Source organism: Drosophila bipectinata, chromosome 4, assembly GCF_030179905.1.
Source record: "Drosophila bipectinata strain 14024-0381.07 chromosome 4, DbipHiC1v2, whole genome shotgun sequence".
In the NCBI taxonomy this organism is placed as follows: domain Eukaryota; kingdom Metazoa; phylum Arthropoda; class Insecta; order Diptera; family Drosophilidae; genus Drosophila; species Drosophila bipectinata.
This window is the reverse complement of record NC_091740.1, coordinates 7198250-7217876: the sequence shown is the minus strand read 5'-3', so window position 1 is coordinate 7217876 and position 19627 is coordinate 7198250. Positions and strand designations below refer to the sequence as shown.

Sequence of the window (19627 nt, the reverse complement as noted above, 5' to 3'; positions counted from 1 at the left end):
GAAGGATTCGCGGCGAAACTGGCCCCTCGGTACGACGGGCCATATACGGTGGTGGATTTCGTTTCTCCAGTAATTGTCACGTTACGACACGGCAGGACAAGGAGGGAGAAGAGAGCCCATGTGAGCGAGCTAAAGGCTCAAGACACGGAAGAAACAGCAAAGGAATAACGAAAGCGGACAAATACATCGTGTCCGCATAACGGGCACACAAAAAAAAAAAACAACAAAAACCCCGCAAAGAGGAGGAGAGCAAGCAACGGGAGCATTAGCGGGACATTTCCAGCAACGGGAAATGAAGGCGCTACATAAGTGGAGACGTGGGAGATGGTCGGCCTATTCGAAATCAACACGCAGCCGCAACAATGCCATCAAGCGCATCCATAATTATTTCTTCCGACGACAGCGACATCGAGATAGTCGGCGATCCTTCATGGAACGCCAAGAAGACAAGGTCGGAGTGGATGGTCCGGCGGGCAGCAGGAGGAGGAGGATGCATCCCGGTCGGGTCCTTCGAGGTGGAGCGGCGGCGCAGGAGCGAGGAGCTGGTCCTGCACCTGCGAGCGGAGTGGGACAGTCGGCGGCTGTCCCTGATGAAGTCGACGGAAAACATGGCGAGGGCCCGCGTCAAGGTGATTGCCCAAATGCGAAGGAGGAACACGAAGGAGGCCAGGCAGCGGCGCATCGATGGACGCATGAGGGCAATGGTCAAGGCGAGAGCGAAAACGGCACGGCAGCGGCGGATCCGGAAATTAGTGGAGACTGCGAGGAGGAGGGCTGCCGCCGGCAGGGAGCGGCAGGCAGCGAAGTGGAAGGCGAAGATACCGCCGACGCCACGCCCAAGGGCGGAAAGACCGGAGGAGAAGCCATGCAGAGCGGCCCCGAGCCAGAAGAGGGTCCGGCAGGCGACGCCGTGGCCTGCGGTGCCCCCTACCCCACGGCCGCAACAGGAGCGGAGAGAGGAGCAACCATGGGAGAAGGGGCCATGGGTGTGGCCGGAGCCGCGGAGGCCTGCGCTGGGCCGGCAGACATCGTGCCCAGAAAAACGGCCGGCAAGGCCGGTGCTGGAGCGGCAGGCATCGGTCGGAGGCGGGCGAGATGTGCCGGAGGAAAATTGGCCGCCGGAGCTTGCCGCAAGGGTGAAGGCGGAGATAACCAAACGGCGAGGCAAACCCGGAAGGTGGTGCATCCTGGCACAGGTGGGTGCCACATGCTTCCGGGTGCGAGGAGGCGGCAGAGGAGTAAGGGTAGTTAGGAGGAGTTGAATAAAAAAAAAAAAAAAAAAAAAAAAAAGAGGGGAAAAAAAAAAACAAAAAAAAAAAAAAAAGGAAAAAAAAAACAAAAAAAAAAATTAAAAAAATATATATATATATATACTAGCAGTACCCTGCCACGTTTCGCTGTGGCATATTGTTGTTGCACGCATAAAAAATAAGTCAAACAAAAAAGAATAATTTTCAAATTAATTAAATTCTGTAATACTTGTGGGTATACAATATTCTTTGTTTCTCCTCCTTAATCATTCATTATTATTTCTGTATTTTAGTATATAGGTAGCTCTTCACTCAAGCACCTTGTGATACACGACATTTTTTTTTTATTTTTTTTAACAACGCAGATGGTTTTCCGACCCGTGAACATGCCACGTATAATTGACCATGGGAAAAACATGAATGTTCTAGATTTAAACCACAAACTTTTAAGGATTGGGCTTGTGATTTGTTGATTGTCATGGCAAATGCAAGACGTATCGGAAATTGAAGTCTTTAAAATTCAAACGGCATATCGGTTGGGATCATCGGGATCCTCGGAATTAGAACTTCCTCACCTTTGAATTTTCCTATCATTATCGTAGCGTAAATTACATTGTTCATCAATTTACTAACCACCAAACGCGTACCGTTGCACAGTTTTGGTTGGTTTATGTTTCGAAGCATGATTACTACGGAGCCAACCTTTAGGCGTAAATTGTGCGGTGGTAAGCCAGGCACGTCCAAAGAGTTTAAAAATTCAATTGGATAGTTGGTGGCTTCATCTTCATTTGTGACGCAGTCAATAGATTTGAATGAATGCATTGTTCCAATGATCTTATTTTGAATTATGTAGTTCAGGTCATCTACATCTTTATTCTTAGCCGCTAAAATTGCTCGCTCACTCAACCATTCATTATTTTTGTAGTTAGAAATAATATTTGGAAATACATTGTTGATAAGTTCGTCTTTTGATGAGACAAAATTACAAAAATTATTTGGAAATGATATTAATCCGCTCGATTCATCGACAGGTACTTGACCATTACCGATAGTCAGAAATTGCTCCGAGAAATCTTCAGCAGATGTATCATTAAGCAATGTAACTCTCATGTTTGTTATCAGCTGCAGTTTCTTCACATAGCGCCATAGATTTGACGATTTGAGGCAAGCGTTTATTTCGTCGGCAGCCGCAGATCTTGGAATTACTGGCAACTTCACTTTATCATTAACGCAGCATAATCCAGGCGTTTCTCCGGAAAACTTTAATGCACCACAATACTCGCAAACAACGTCCATTTGCCCAATGCAAACGCTAGGATGCAAGCTGTAATCATTGCTGCAATCGTATCGAAACGCAGCTCGATTCAAATCAGCTAAAATTTTTCGTCGCAAATTAAAATCTATTTGAGAAGCACGAAGTCGAGCCTTACTATTGCGGCTCTGTTCACGTGCAATTTCTCGTTCTTCTTCAGTCCTTTCATATGCAGTATTTTGTATTCTTCTTGCATTACGGCTTTGTCGGGAAAGATTCGATCGTCTTGGTCGCGGCATTATTAATTAAACTTCACTTCACTTCAATCCACTTGTTAATTATTTATTTAATAGAAATAGTTTTAATATTGATTTCTTACAAATATCAATAGAGAGTGCAGAGGCTCTAGTGGTGCTTCAAGTTGAGGCAATTTCACTTTCCCGGAAGCGCAACACAATCTTTTTGGTTCGTTGTTAAATTTGAGAGCCTGACTATGAATTTGACTTCGTTTGTAACTGACATTTTGACATTTGACATTTTCTTCTTAGCTGTCTGCCTAAATAAAAAAGTATGGGCCAGGGAGGAACGCTGTCGAACGGGACAAAAAGTATCCTATGTCCTTCTCCTGGCTCTAAGCTACCTCCCTACCAATTTTCACTCAAATCTGTTCTTCCGTTCTTGATTTATAAGTGTTGTAACATAAAACACGTTGTTCTTTTATATATATAGATATAGGGTTAGTAGTAAAAATTTAAACAAAAAAAGAGAGAAGAAAACAAAAAAAAAAGGGGGAAAAGGAAAAGAAAAAAAAACCAAAAACGACCGAACAACGCCAGCGATAGGGGGAAGCCATCGGCCGTCTTCCGAAGGAGGGGGGAAGTGGATGGGCATCCACACCACACAAGTGGATGAGCATCCACACCAAAGAGAAGAGCGATCAGTCACAGTTTTTTTTCGGTGAGCTGAGAGTGGCGAAGTTTTCGTTACATTGGCAAGTGTCTCTGTCGTTCCCGAAGAAGGGGGGAAGTGTGAGGAGAATTCGCCTCCTCACACGCTAAGACAGCAATGGCCAATCAGTTTAGGGGGCCGCGGGAGATAGGCTGATGACCAATACGAACGGGGAGGGGTAGGGTGTGAAACCCTACGAGGGCGAAGACGGAATCGAGGTGGAACGTAACGGTTCCCGGAGCAGCAGTAGACGAATGGAAAGACAGGGTTACAGCGCCCAGTGGGAAGACGGAATCAACGTGGAACGTAACGGTTCCCGGAGCACCAGCAGACAAATGGAAATGCAAGGTTACATCGTCCAGTGGGAAGACGGAATCAACGTGGAACGTAACGGTTCCCGGAGCACCAGCAGACAAATGGAAATGCAAGGTTACATCGTCCAGTGGGAAGACGGAATCAACGTGGAACGTAACGGTTCCCGGAGCCCCAGCAGACAAATGGAAATGCAAGGTTGCATCGCCCAGTGGGAAGACGGGATCAACGTGGAACGTAACGGTCCCCGGAGCACCAGTGGACGAATGGGAAGGCAGTGAGGGCAGAGAGAGGCAGAGCTCCATCATCGGGTGGAAGACGGTTCAACGCGGAACGTAACGGCTCCCGAGGCAACGGTGGGCACATGAGCCCGCCGCGCAGCGGAGTTCAGGATGGGCAACATGACTGGGAGCAGCAAAGGAGCAAGGAGCAACAGGGGAGGCGAAGGAGGCCAGCGGCACGTCGCATAGCAACTGCAGGGGTCAGTGGCCGAACGGAAAAGGGCAACGGCCGCACGGATGGCCACCCGCCAACGGGAAAGTGGCGTGATCTTGGAAACAGGAGTAACAGACAGATCCGGTGCGCATGAACGGCGCATCTCCCTGGTGGTGCAGAGGCGACAGTCAGTAGCTATCTCCCGAACCAGTGTCGCTGGCGCGCAGAGCACGGCGCTCATCCTGGTGTAGCGGAGGCTACAGCCCGCCAACTCCCGAGCCCGGCGGTACAGCGCGTAGGCGCGTATCCCCGACGGCGTAGTGGAGGCTTTTCAGTACATAGCCGAAGGCCAGACCGAGTCGAAGAGGTGGAAGGTTTGACGACGGATCAACGAGGAGGAACCCCGGCAACGAGAGCAACAGCGGAAACACCAGCAACGGAGGAGATTTCCAGGACGGACACACCAAGGGTCACCAAGGACGCACCAAGAGTCATTCCCGGGAACCCGCATAAATCACAATTGTAAACAGAGAGAGCAGAAAATAAAGAGACTGCACAACGGAAAGCTACTTGTATTATTTTCTGGGCTTGGGCAATCACGTCGAATCTATAAATTCGGTGGAACGGATCCGCGAAACTCTGTGAGCTAGCCGCGGCAAATTGTGGCGAGCGGAAGCAGAAATAACAGTTCGTTACAGAACGTTTTGACGTACGGTCATAATTTGTGTTGTTTGGAAGAATGCCGAGGAGTTGCCGACGAGCGCCGGGAAGTCGATGGGTGCCGCAAAGTGGCGGACGAAGGCCGAGAAGCACCCGAACCGCACCGGGAGTTGGCGGACGACGGCCGAGCGCCAGCTGAGACACTCCGTGTACTGCCTCCCACGCTCCGTGACTTGTGCTCCTCTTGACGTGCCTTGCGCCGAACCCGCGGCTTTTCCACTGGTTGACTATGGCTGGCGGAAATATGGTGAAGGAACAAATAACATTATCAGAATCGGTGTGAAAGATTGTTCGGAACTACGGACAGAGCTACGAGACAGCACAAGCGGTAGAGCGGTGGCGAACGGATTGCCGCAGTGCAGGATGGTGTGGTGTCGGCTGTGGCATGTGAAGCGGTGCGCTCGGGCAAAACAGTTTAAACATAACTGCTTCCTCCTAATGTAATCAGAGCTCCCATTTACATCCATTTCTAGGAAACGCGGACATAAGCGAATGGGGTGGTCCTCCCTCGAAGAGAGATTGCAGCCCTTTTGGCCCGGAACCACTCGAGTCTCGTATGAATTGAGCCTCCGAGTAGGGGCAGTAGAAAGTCCCGACCTTGGACGAGCCACTTGGCCTGACGTCGTCGATGGCCTCCAGACTGCGATGGCGCTCCGTCAGGAAGTTATCTAATTCCTTTCATGTTGGAATTTCGGCCTTATTATGTACGGATTGCTCCCACGTAGAAAGTGTGACTTTGGGGAGCTTTGAGAAAATCATTAGTACGAGGAGGAAGTCCCAAGCCTCAACATTGATGGAGGACATTTCTAGGGCTGTCAGACAACTCTGAATGGTGGCTTGCAGCTCCTTCAGCGCGACCCCGGACTCTTGAGAAATAGCCTGGATGTTGAAAAGGATCTTCAACTGGCTGTTGACCAATAGCTGCCGGTTCTCAAAGCGGTCTGTGAGGCTTTGCCACGCTGCGACAAACCCCTCATGGGTAAGCGGAGCCTTAGAAACAATGGCGTGTGCATCACCACTTGTTTTGGACAGCAAGTGGAACCACTTCTCTACCGGAGTGAGCCGCGAGTTTTGGATGTAAATGGCCGTAAACAAGTCTCTGAAGGTGGGCCACCGAAGATAATCACCCGCAAAGACAGTGGATACCGATCCACTGGAGGTAACCGGCAGCCTGTAGACGCGGTCGTGTGGACATTGACGGAAGCCTGAGTGGATTGGGAGGCAATTTTCCCCCGAAGCTGGGCAATACACCTCGCATAGACGGAGTAACAGTAGCTGCACTTCGATTTCAGCACTGTCGAGGTGGCCGCATTGTCGTCTGACACGGCTAGCAAATCGGAGCAGCTCTCATAGCTCTTTTCCACCTTTTCCCACACTGCCTGAATTTGGTCCCGATGGACTTCGCACATGTATTGGGAGCCTATTTCCGTTTCTGGGGCGCCCGGAGTATTTATGTTAGCCTCAAATTGGCTAGTTCGATCTGTTGTGGCGATGAACTTTTTCAGCGCCACTTCGACCGCACTTGGAGCAACGGAGCGAGTCTGCCTCTGTGAAGGACCAGGGATTGTATCGACGGATTCGTCACTCTTTGCTCTTGAAATGGCACTAGTCGCCTTTGGCTTCAACCGAGGCGTCCGCGGAGAAGCGAATTGAGATCTGTCCAAGCGGATGGTTGGGATCGGACGCGGCTTTTTGTCGTCTCCCGTGGGCATTCTCAGAATCCGATTCACTGGTCAGCGCTTGTCGACTGACTTGCGCAGTAAGTGCCTCGTACGAAGCGGTGGCCGGTCCCACTAATGTGATGAGAACGTTGAGATCGCGGATGATTCGAATGTGGAAGAAAACTTCAGGAACCCAAAAAAAAACCAAAAGGGACGAGGTTTGTTGAGATTCTAGGCGGATGTTGCCTGATGCAGAGTAGAAGCAGCGTTAGAGGGACGGAAAATGGACAAGTACCGGAAAATTCGTGCTCGTTCGGAAAAAAAATGATGACGGTCTATTTATGTATATTTCGACAAGTGTGGCTCGTACGTAGAAATTGAATTCATAACTATTTTCGAATTTGCGGAGCCGGAAAGGTGGACTTGACCTTGGCTTGGATTTAACACGAAAAAAAAGAAAATAAATAATTAATAACTAATTAATTTTCTAATTAATAAATTAATCCGACTAATTGTCGGATTTAATTATTATGGAAGGGTGGAGTTGAAACCTTAATCTTTAATTAATTGGATTTAATTATCCCGGAGCCTGAAAGGTAGAATTGAAACCTTAATCTTTAATTAATTTTATTTAATTATCCCGAAGCCGGAAAGGTATAATTGAAACCGCGGCTCTATTCGGACAGAAGGTTGATAATAAAATTATTAATTATTTTTGATTATTAATTTTTTTTAATTATTTTAATTGTTGAGTGGCCGGAAAGGCGACTTAAAACAAAACTGGCCCTTCGCTCGAACGGAAATATTAATTAAATAAATTGTGGTGGTTATAATTATTAATATATAAAATTTATAATTAATTTATTTTTTTTGTTTGAAGTTGTACCTGTACGTACCCCAAAGGAAAAAACAGCACCAAAAAACATAACTCGGCTAGGTCGCGAATTTAAGCGACCACAATCACGGATTTGTAGTGAAATGGCGTTTTATAATTGGCGGTTTTAATAAAATTTGATTTTAATGTAATTTTATCAGTTATATATTTCCTGAAATTGAAGGCAGAAAATATATGGAAATAGAAAATATTTGGAAATATATGGACATGCACGCAAGTACGGATATATGTAAGGGCGGATATATGTTGGCACAGTGGAGCGTTGATAAGTGGACTTTATAATTGGAGGAACAGAAAAGTTATGTGGTGTAAAAAATGACACTGATTAGGGAAGATAAGAAACAAATATTACGACAGCGGCGGACTGTTCCGTGAATTTGGAAATTCCGAAACTAATTCACACCGGATGGCCAATATTAATTATGCCTTCTTTTTGTCACCACACAATTTCACTGTTCACTTGCGAATTTTTCGCGGATTAAAAAAATATGTATGTATGTATGTGGCTGCACATATGCCTCGACCGTTGGCAAGCGAATGGATAACGGAGAGGCCAAAAACGGCGAGAAATATGGGCAGCACACAAAACGGAGACAGATGGAAAAATTTGCAGAATTTGAAAACGAAGAAGCTTAGAAAATCGCAAACAACCGTTGTGTCGTAAAACTCAGACTTGTAGTTGACACGGAGGGCAAAACAATCTTGCAGCAGTGTGAACGAAATTTAATGTTCGGACCACTGCTGAAGACCGGCAGAGAGAAGGAGATGGAAAAATGTACTTATCTTTTGGCGGAACAATGCCGAGAACTGCTGGTAGAAGAAAATCCAAGAATTATCCGGCTCAAAGGACCAAAATGTTGTAGGGGGTCGTTGCTGCCGGAAAAGATTCCAGAAGTCGTGAAATTAAGAAAGAAGTCGGGGGCGTCGTGGTTGAATTCAAAACGCGTTCAGCTTTATTTGCTGCGGCCGACGAAAGACCGAGAGTGCATAGAGGGGCGAGCGCGGATGCGCTCTTCAGCGCGGATGAGCTCTTTAGCGCGGATGAGCTCTTTAGCGCGGGTGCGCTCTTAATTTCAGCTGAGCGGCGGCCAAACGGCGCCTCACATAAACATTTAATTAAACAATGAACATTTAGATCATCTCTTCACTAGAATAGAAGAGATACTGGAAATCCATCATACTGGAAACTCAGTATGAAACTGATCTGAGTCCCTCAGGCCACAAGGACATCATAGGCAACTGCATAGCAGGCAATCAAGCTCATAGGTTCAACCACACCACACCACCACTCCATCCTGAAAAGGGGGGTACTGGTATACCTGATTGAATGTTCTATGCGTATGGCTGATCTGTCTATTTAGGCGGAGAATATGTTAGCAAATAAGTAAATCCTATTTGTCACGCATGAATGCATCTGATCAATACCAGGAATGGTTTCGATTGAGACCTCCAGCGTGGGGTGATATAGTTTAGTGTTGATTGCCAACTTTCTCAGTTGGTACAAAAATGCTCTCATGACACTTGTAATTTGTTGTTTAATTTTTATACGCGGGTTTATGTTTATAGTACAATTAATAACTTTATTAATTCTTCAATTAACATCCGCTCTGAGTCGTGATCAGCTTAAGACTAACTTATGATCTAGGCTTTCGAAGCTGTGAAATTCTCACTTAGAGGTAAAAGCTCACTTATACAGCATGTGTACATATATATAGGATTTCTGTGTATGCATGTAAGTATATATGACACCCCGCGCGCAAGTTTCGACAATATCTTTGTTGAAAATTAATTGTATCTTACAATATTTTTATCGAGCTTACATATTAACGTCTTGGTGGTTATATATTCGTTTAACTTGATCCTTATAAATTGTATGATTCGGGTTGTCGACAGATACGAGATAATTACCCTGCTGCTCATAACCTTCGATACGTTTATATTTTGGTTGTGATTTACCTACTTTATTATTTTTGACAAAATCGTTCTTAAAATTATCATTAGATTCTTAGGTTGATCATTAGATCATTCTTAGATCATTAGGTTGTTTTGACATAAGCTTTATTTTATTGTCTGCTATCTTTTTAGATAGTTTTTCGATGTTTTCAGAAGAGAGCAAATAATTTAGAATATCGATTGGCCTAATGTTAGTTGTATTATGGATTGTGTTGTTGTATGATATTATAGCCTTTAAAACTTTGTCTTTCAGGCTATCTTTATTGTTAGGATCCGCATTGAATAACCGTATGTGTTCGTTTAAAGTTAGATGAATATTAGCGTCCAATATCTGAATTTCCAGTTTTTTTGTATGGGGTCGTGAAATGGATCTGGACATCATTGTCCTGGAGGTATTCCTTAATTGTAAGTATATTGTAATTCATTGTCCGTAACAATTTTCTTAGGTTTTCCTATATATTGGAATCTTAGTTTAATTGCGTTAAGCAGAGAAATCCATGATCGGTCTTTTAAAAAATGTGTTGTTGCATATTTACTTAATTTATCGATTGTAGTAAGGTACATGATATTCCGTTGTGGAAACCATATATCCATATGAATTATATCATTCAGTTTTTCAGATGATTCGGTTATACAATAATTATATCTAATTGGGCGGCGATCATATTTAGCTGTGTTGCATATATTGCAGTTATTTATATACTTTTAAATTTCTTTTAACAAATTAGGGTAATCATATAATTGCTTAATTTCTAACAAAATTTCATTTATGCCCCTGTCGTTGTTTTTTTTAGTGTTCATTTTCTATAATTTTTAACATTTTAAAACATCTGTAACGTCTTTTAATAGTATACATGTTTTTAGTACTCTTAAATTTGTATTGTTGGAGAAATATTGTCTATAATTTTCTTGGAACATTAAATATAATTTTGTGTCTTCGCAATAAATTACAACTAGGCCTTTTTCGGGTATTATTTCTTGCATGACTTTTAACAATTTTTTAGCATCGCCTTTTGTTTTAACAATGTGTCTAACTTTCTTTTCGTACAAGATCTTTGTGGATCGTGAATCATTTTCACCAATGTTAAGTATTATTTGAATTTTAAAAATATTTAGACATTTTTCGGTGATTGGGATAAAGTTTCGATCGTCCGATATTGCAGTGTGGATGGTTTCAATATTCTCCAATTCGCTATTAAATAATTTTATTAACTGTTCGGAGAAATCCTGATTTTCATCTACGACGTTTAAGACGTTGATGCGGAGATTGTTTTCTATTTCTGCCAAAAAAATATCTTCGCTATCTATCCCGAGGCTCTCTTCGTCTGCTTTTGCGCTATTGGAGCTTGGGATTCTACTGAGGCCATCCGCCAGAGCGTTTTCGTTTCCTTTGATTAAGCTTATATTGAAATCAAACTCATTTAACTGAATTTTCCAACGTTGAAGTTTTAGGTTTGGCTCTTTTAAATTGTTTAGCCAAACCAAAGGTTTATGGTCTGTTTTTATCACAAATTTCCTTCCGTACAGGTAATGCTTAAAATATCTGGTTGCCCAGTAAATGGCTAGGAGCTCTTTCTCGATCGTACTATAGTTTAGTTCGTGAGTTTTGAGCATTCGACTCGCATAGTAAATGACTTTTCATCTTGCATTAAGACGGCTCCTAACGCATAGTTGCTTGCGTCCGTGACGAGAGTAAATAGTTTTTAAAGTCGGGGTATACTACAATTGGTTCGCTTGTGATTAGTAATTTAAGTTTATCAAATGCCTCTATTATTCAAAATGCTGTGCAATTTTTGAATAATCTTTTATGTACCGTCTTAGATACCCTGCCATGCTCAACAAACTTTTAATCTCTTTTTGATTTGATGGTAGTTTGATTTTGTTAATTGCTTCGATTTTGGTTTTAGTAGGTTTTAGCCCTTCTTGATTCACTATGTGCCCTAAAAACTCGATTTCTTGTTTTGCTAATTGACACTTGTCAATCTGGAGTTTTAGGTTTGATTTCAATAGACAATCAAATATGGCCTTGATATGTTCAACATGTTCTTCTATGCTCTTAGAAAAAATGAGAACATCGTCCATATATACCAAACATATGTGTCCTATGAATGGCCTAAGTACGTTATTCATAAGGCGTTGGAATGTGGACGGAGCGTTTCTTAATCCGAATGGCATACGCAAGAATTCGTAGTGCCCACTGGATGTAGAAAATGCTGTCTTATGTATGTCATCCGGATCCATCTCGATTTGGTAAAACCCTTTAGCGAGATCTAAGCTTGTGAAAAACTTACATCCACGTAATTTGTCAAAAATCTCGTCAATATTGGGTATAGGAAAACGATCCCCGATTGTCTCTTTATTTAATTTACGGTAGTCTATAACTAACCGCCACTTCTTGAGATTTGAGGCATCTGTCTTCTTCTGGACCACCGATAACGGACTATTATATGGACTATTAGAGTGTCTAATTATTCTTTGCTCGAGCATCTCGTCTATTTGTCTGTTAACGTCCTCAGTAAGGATCTCAGGGTATTTGTAAGCTTTTGAGTAACATGGAATATCGTTTCTTGTTTTAATACTATGTTTGACTTCGTTAGTAGAGGTCAGATTTTGATAATTCCCATAAAAGAGGCAATCATATTCATGTACAAGCTCTTCTAGCAAAACTTTTGATTCCTGATTGATTTCGATTTTTTGGATTGAGTTATTAGGAGTTATAAGTTTGTGTGTTATATTAATGTCGTCTTGTATAAAAAGTTGTAGAATGACGTTATTAATTATTAACTTCTTGTTAGGATAATCTATGACGGCATTTAAATCGTTTAGAAGGTTCCCTTCTATTAACCCGTCGAAATTTTGATGGAAATTATATTCGAGGAATTCACACCAATAATTTTTTATATTAAATTTCTTAAATGATGGGAATCTACATAATTTTTTTATTTTTATTTCGTTTCCTAGAGCTCGTATTTTTATATCAACATTGGTTTTCCATTTTGGGTTACAGACGTTTTCGTTAATGATGCTGAACTCTGCTCCAGTATCTGTAACGAAAAGTAGTGTCCTAAAGTGAGTTTTAATTTCTATATAGGGTAATCGTCTGACCCTACCGATTGAAAATTTCCACTCGATTGATTAATTTCCATTGGTTCCGAAAACAGTTTATTTTGCCCAGAGGACTGGCTGTTTCGGCTATTTGTTGACATTTTTGAGCATGCGCTAGCTGAAGTGTCTTTTGCCTGTTTTTGGCTATCTTGGAACCTTGAGTTGGTACTGAGTTTATTATTGCCAGGTTTGAAGTGGGTTTGCTGGCCTTTATTAGAATCGTCCGACTGAGGTACTAGTTGCTCATTAGAATTTTTATTATCATCGCTGAAATTTGACCTATAGTTTGGTTTACTATTTGTATTAGTTTTCCGGAAAGGTCCGTAAAACGTATTATTCTGATGTCTAGCATCCTCGATGATTTTATAGGCCTCATCTAATGTTTTGGGGTTTCTAGCGAAAATCATAGTCTTAGTCGGCTCTGGCAAGTTATTTCTAAATACTCGCAAGGCAATTCTGTTTACTTCGCCTGTTCTGTATGTCTCGTCGTTGTGTGTAAGTATACGATTATGCAAGCGATTTGCAACCTCGTTAATTTTATCATAATATTGTTCTCTTGTACCGTCTACCCTACACATTTTAAGCATGTCCATTAAGTTATCGCTGCTTTCTTTTTCTCCGAAGTTTTTTTGCAAAATTTCTTTGAGTTTATCCCAATTTTCGATTTTACCGTACCTGTGAATAACTGGTCTTTATATTCCTACACATTTATTTCGTACAAAGCCGAATAAGATTTTTCCCGTTGCATCGTCGTAACCGGCGAGCGTTGGCATAATTGCTTCAATTTGCGAAATAAAGTCTGGCAATTGGTTAACGTCGGTACCTTCAAAGTCTTGTACATTTTTCAAGCAGTTCAAAGTTAAATTAAAGTCGTTAATACTAGTAGCATCCATTTTTAACTTAACTTAACTTATGTGTAAATTACCCAGACAAGAAAAAGTTTTAATTCAGGTTTAGAACCACGGTTTGTCAATTGCTGCTTCGCACCGATCGCCTTGTTCACAGTTTCCAGTCGTAGCGGTAAGAAAAGCTTGTAGTTTACCTTCTCCACGTTCGTCTTAGTTTTTCGTTCTTCCTTCTTATCTTGTTCTGCGTGTTACGTAAGGTGCTTTTATCACGTGTGCGCTTTGTATTTAGCGATGTCCAATACTATATTTTTCCCTCTGTTAATGTAAAATATAGTACTGGAACACGCAATTTTAGAATTTATAGTTGTCGATATTAGGTAGCTGTAGTTTTATGTTTTAAATCCTCGTCGCCAGTTTAGTGTTGATTGCCAACTTTCTCAGTTGGTACAAAAATGCTCTCATGACACTTGTAATTTGTTGTTTATTTATTATACGCGGGCTTATGTTTATAGTACAATTAATAACTTTATTAATTCTTCAATTAACATCCGCTCTGAGTCGTGATCAGCTTAAGACTAATCTATGATCTAGGCTTTCGAAGCTGTGAAATTCTGCGAGGTAAAAGCTCACTTATACAACATGTGTACATACATATAGGATTTCTGTGTGTATGAATGTAAGTATATATGACAATATGGATCCTCTAAGGTTGAAAGGGGGAAAGCTCTGGAGAGAGCGGTACCACCGGGATCAAGCATAAGCCGACCTAACCGATTTCTAACATGGTTAATTTGACCTAGGGACATGTCAAAAATGCCCGCGGTGAAGTCATGGTGAGTAATAAGTGACAAAGACGTTGGTGAGTCATGGTGTCTCATTAAAGTCGCCCACAGCGACGAGCCGGTCACGATCAGTCATAACATTAAAAACGGATTAAAAAGCGGACAAATGCTGCCAATATGTGGGCGGTTCAGACGATGGCGGTATATATGAACATGTTATGTATAAAGATTAAGCGGACAAAATGATTTTAATGCAAATAAACTGTATGTCACCAAACTCTTGTGATTTCACCTCTTCAGAAGCAAGAGTGGAGTCTACCGAAATGAGGTCTCCACCTCCCCTTCGCTGAGGTCGATCCCGTCTAAAAGTGGTGTATTACTTGGAAAAACTTCGGAGCTAAAGATCTCCGGCTTTAACCAAGTTTCTGTAAAAGCTATAATATGGGATGCAAAGAAAGAACTATCAGAATATAGTTTGGGGAGTTTGCTACATAGCCCCCTAGTATTCTAATAGGTAAGTGTTAGTGGCGATACTAGTTTTTTGGGTTGGTGGACGAAAAAGAGGTGGAAGGTTGCTCAGTGGTTCTAATATGGGGAAGTTTTACTCCCACTGGTCTTAAAAATTTCTTCTTTACAGTACTAGGCTGATGTTCTTGGACGAAAATGTCCTCTGGCCAAAAACTGGGTGAACAAATCGTCTTGAACATCAGAGCAGGCACCCGAATCTTGAAAGAAAACGTGAGCCTTACAAAATTATATTTAAATTTAGCTATGTCCTCCACCTTTATATCGGCTTTAATTTTGGCTTTGATATAAGCCGAGATATCAATCTCTGAAGTATCAGGGGCAAGCCGAGAAACAAATATATGTTTCGATGGAGAAATAACCTGTTAGGTTATAACGAAAACTGCAGCATCGTTCGGTACCGGTGGTCTGGACAGTGTACTACGAGGGCTCCTATATACAATTCTGGCCTAGGCCATACTAAGTGTTTCCTGGCGCCATCTGACGTTTTCATTGGGAAGTTTGACATGTTTTAGTAGAAACGTGGTCAGAACGTTTTGACGTACGGTCATAATTTGTGTTGTTTGGAAGAATGCCGAGGAGTTGCCGACGAGCGCCGGGAAGTCGATGGGTGCCGCAAAGTGGCGGACGAAGGCCGAGAAGCACCCGAACCGCACCGGGAGTTGGCGGACGACGGCCGAGCGCCAGCTGAGACACTCCGTGTACTGCCTCCCACGTGTACTGCTCTCCTCTTGACGTGCCTTGCGCCGAACCTGCGGCTTTTCCACTGGTTGACTATGGCTGGCGGAAATATGGTGAAGGAACAAATAACATTATCAGAATCGGTGTGAAAGATTGTTCGGAACTACGGACAGAGCTACGAGACAGCACAAGCGGTAGAGCGGTGGCGAACGGATTGCCGCAGTGCAGGATGGTGTGGTGTCGGCTGTGGCATGTGAAGCGGTGCGCTCGGGCAAAACAGTTTAAACATAACTGCTTCCTCCTAATGTAATCAGAGCTCCCATTTACATCCATTTCTAGGAAACGCGGACATAAGCGAATGGGGTGGTCCTCCCTCGAAGAGAGATTGCAGCCCTTTTGGCCCGGAACCACTCGAGTCTCGTATGAATTGAGCCTCCGAGTAGGGGCAGTAGAAAGTCCCGACCTTGGACGAGCCACTTGGCCTGACGTCGTCGATGGCCTCCAGACTGCGATGGCGCTCCGTCAGGAAGTTATCTAATTCCTTTCATGTTGGAATTTCGGCCTTATTATGTACGGATTGCTCCCACGTAGAAAGTGTGACTTTGGGGAGCTTTGAGAAAATCATTAGTACGAGGAGGAAGTCCCAAGCCTCAACATTGATGGAGGACATTTCTAGGGCTGTCAGACAACTCTGAATGGTGGCTTGCAGCTCCTTCAGCGCGACCCCGGACTCTTGAGAAATAGCCTGGATGTTGAAAAGGATCTTCAACTGGCTGTTGACCAATAGCTGCCGGTTCTCAAAGCGGTCTGTGAGGCTTTGCCACGCTGCGACAAACCCCTCATGGGTAAGCGGAGCCTTAGAAACAATGGCGTGTGCATCACCACTTGTTTTGGACAGCAAGTGGAACCACTTCTCTACCGGAGTGAGCCGCGAGTTTTGGATGTAAATGGCCGTAAACAAGTCTCTGAAGGTGGGCCACCGAAGATAATCACCCGCAAAGACAGTGGATACCGATCCACTGGAGGTAACCGGCAGCCTGTAGACGCGGTCGTGTGGACATTGACGGAAGCCTGAGTGGATTGGGAGGCAATTTTCCCCCGAAGCTGGGCAATACACCTCGCATAGACGGAGTAACAGTAGCTGCACTTCGATTTCAGCACTGTCGAGGTGGCCGCATTGTCGTCTGACACGGCTAGCAAATCGGAGCAGCTCTCATAGCTCTTTTCCACCTTTTCCCACACTGCCCGAATTTGGTCCCGATGGACTTCGCACATGTATTGGGAGCCTATTTCCGTTTCTGGGGCGCCCGGAGTATTTATGTTAGCCTCAAATTGGCTAGTTCGATCTGTTGTGGCGATGAACTTTTTCAGCGCCACTTCGACCGCACTTGGAGCAACGGAGCGAGTCTACCTCTGTGAAGGACCAGGGATTGTATCGACGGATTCGTCACTCTTTGCTCTTGAAATGGCACTAGTCGCCTTTGGCTTCAACCGAGGCGTCCGCGGAGAAGCGAATTGAGATCTGTCCAAGCGGATGGTTAGGATCGGACGCGGCTTTTTGTCGTCTCCCGTGGGCATTCTCAGAATCCGATTCACTGGTCAGCGCTAGTCGACTGACTTGCGCAGTAAGTGCCTCGTACGAAGCGGTGGCCGGTCCCACTAATGTGATGAGAACGTTGAGATCGCGGATGATTCGAATGTGGAAGAAAACTTCAGGAACCCAAAAAAAAAACCAAAAGGGACGAGGTTTGTTGAGATTCTAGGCGGATATTGTCTGATGCAGAGTAGAAGCAGCGTTAGAGGGACGGAAAATGAACAAGTACCGAAAAATCTTGCTCGTTCGGAAAAAAAATGATGCAGAGAAATCCATGATCGGTCTTTTAAAAAATGTGTTGTTGCATATTTACTTAATTTATCGATTGTAGTAAGGTACATGATATTTCGTTGTGGAAACCATATATCCATATGAATTATATCATTCAGTTTTTCAGATGATTCGGTTATACAATAATTATATCTAATTGGGCGGCGATCATATTTAGCTGTGTTGCATATATTGCAGTTATTTATATACTTTTAAATTTCTTTTAACAAATTAGGGTAATAATATAATTGCTTAATTTCTAACAAAATTTCATTTATGCCCCTGTCGTTGTTTTTTAAGTGTTCATTTTCTATAATTTTTAACATTTTAAAACATCTGTAACGTCTTTTAATAGTATACATGTTTTTAGTACTCTTAAATTTGTATTGTTGGAGAAATATTGTCTATAATTTTCTTGGAACATTAAATATAATTTTGTGTCTTCGCAATAAATTACAACTAGGCCTTTTTCGGGTATTATTTCTTGCATGACTTTTAACAATTTTTTAGCATCGCCTTTTGTTTTAACAATGTGTCTAACTTTCTTTTCGTACAAGATCTTTGTGGATCGTGAATCATTTTCACCAATGTTAAGTATTATTTGAATTTTAAAAATATTTAGACATTTTTCGGTGATTGGGATAAAGTTTCGATCGTCCGATATTGCAGTGTGGATGGTTTCAATATTCTCCAATTCGCTATTAAATAATTTTATTAACTGTTCGGAGAAATCCTGATTTTCATCTACGACGTTTAAGACGTTGATGCGGAGATTGTTTTCTATTTCTGCCAAAAAAATATCTTCGCTATCTATCCCGAGGCTCTCTTCGTCTGCTTTTGCGCTATTGGAGCTTGGGATTCTACTGAGGCCATCCGCCAGAGCGTTTTCGTTTCCTTTGATTAAGCTTATATTGAAATCAAACTCATTTAACTGAATTTTCCAACGTTGAAGTTTTAGGTTTGGCTCTTTTAAATTGTTTAGCCAAACCAAAGGTTTATGGTCTGTTTTTATCACAAATTTCCTTCCGTACAGGTAATGCTTAAAATATCTGGTTGCCCAGTAAATGGCTAGGAGCTCTTTCTCGATCGTACTATAGTTTAGTTCGTGAGTTTTGAGCATTCGACTCGCATAGTAAATGACTTTTCATCTTGCATTAAGACGGCTCCTAACGCATAGTTGCTTGCGTCCGTGACGAGAGTAAATAGTTTTTTAAAGTCGGGGTATACTACAATTGGTTCGCTTGTGATTAGTAATTTAAGTTTATCAAATGCCTCTATTATTCAAAATGCTGTGCAATTTTTGAATAATCTTTTATGTACCTGTCGGGTCAAGCAGCAAGCAACTAATTTAAACACAACAATTAATAAGTAACTGATGTTTTGCTGGTCGCAAGCCGACTCTCTTTCGGCCGCTCGGCTTTGCTACTTCGGCGCTTATGGTTAGCGAGCATCCGCTCAGCCTATTCTGCAAGGTTGGCGCCACTCTCGTTCGTACTTTTACTGCGCTCGCATCCTAAATTGGATTTCAAATATTGTACATAAATCCTAATTTCATATGCGGCCTGAATAAAGTTTATAACGCTGAAATTAATTAAATTCTGATTTTTTATTTACGGCATTGAAAACTCTCGATGACCAAACATTGGTGAACCCCGACGAGATCGTTAATATATTTATATACACATAAACAAATTACTAAAACAAAAACAAAACAATTTTGTAAACAGTGTTACGTGAATTTATCATTATCAAATTATCATACGTGTCTAATAAGTTTATTTACAATAATAAACAAATTATAATATATTATGAATATATTATAAATCATGAACTCCAGCGGCGCCGTCACAGGAGCACCCACTCCAACCCGGAGTGCAATTTTAAAGTGCAAGGCCCTGGGTATTCTCCAGGACTTACAGAGGATCCAAGGAGCTCTTCAGCCTATTTCCAAGGTGGACGATGCCATGCTACACGTGCGACATGGTCAGATAGCCACCATGGTCAGCGACTTCAAGGCCATCCACGGGGAGCTTGAGGATTTGGACATTTTGCAGATCAGCAGTGACCTTCGATGGACTGTTTCGGAGCTCGTAGCGACGATGCAGGCGGAAATTGAGCACGAGACGACCCTTCGCTCATCTCGAATTGCTGCCCACTCCACCCTTGCCAACGGAATGTCCACCATGCAGGCTGACCCAGGGTTAGGTCAAAGTTTTCAAGTGCTGCCTCCTTTGCCGCTCCCTACGTTCAGCGGTGGATACTCGGAATGGGCTGAATTTTACTCGATCTTCTCTACCATAGTCGGCAGCAATCCTCGTATTAGTAAGGTGGAAAAGTTGCAAAGGTTGCGATCTTGCCTTCGGGAGCCCGCTTTCGAAGCAGTTCGTTCCTTGGAA

The 19627-nt window shown here is 42.8% G+C and overlaps 1 protein-coding gene across 1 annotated transcript; it reads left to right on the top strand.

Annotated features, from left to right (window-relative positions):
* Positions 1–292: 292 nt before the first annotated feature.
* LOC122322131 (spidroin-1-like) lies at positions 293–1252 on the top strand. The gene has a single exon (XM_043213572.1). It carries the CDS (start codon positions 293–295, stop codon positions 1250–1252), a length of 960 nt encoding a protein of 319 aa, XP_043069507.1.
* The last annotated feature ends 18375 nt before the right edge of the window (positions 1253–19627 follow it).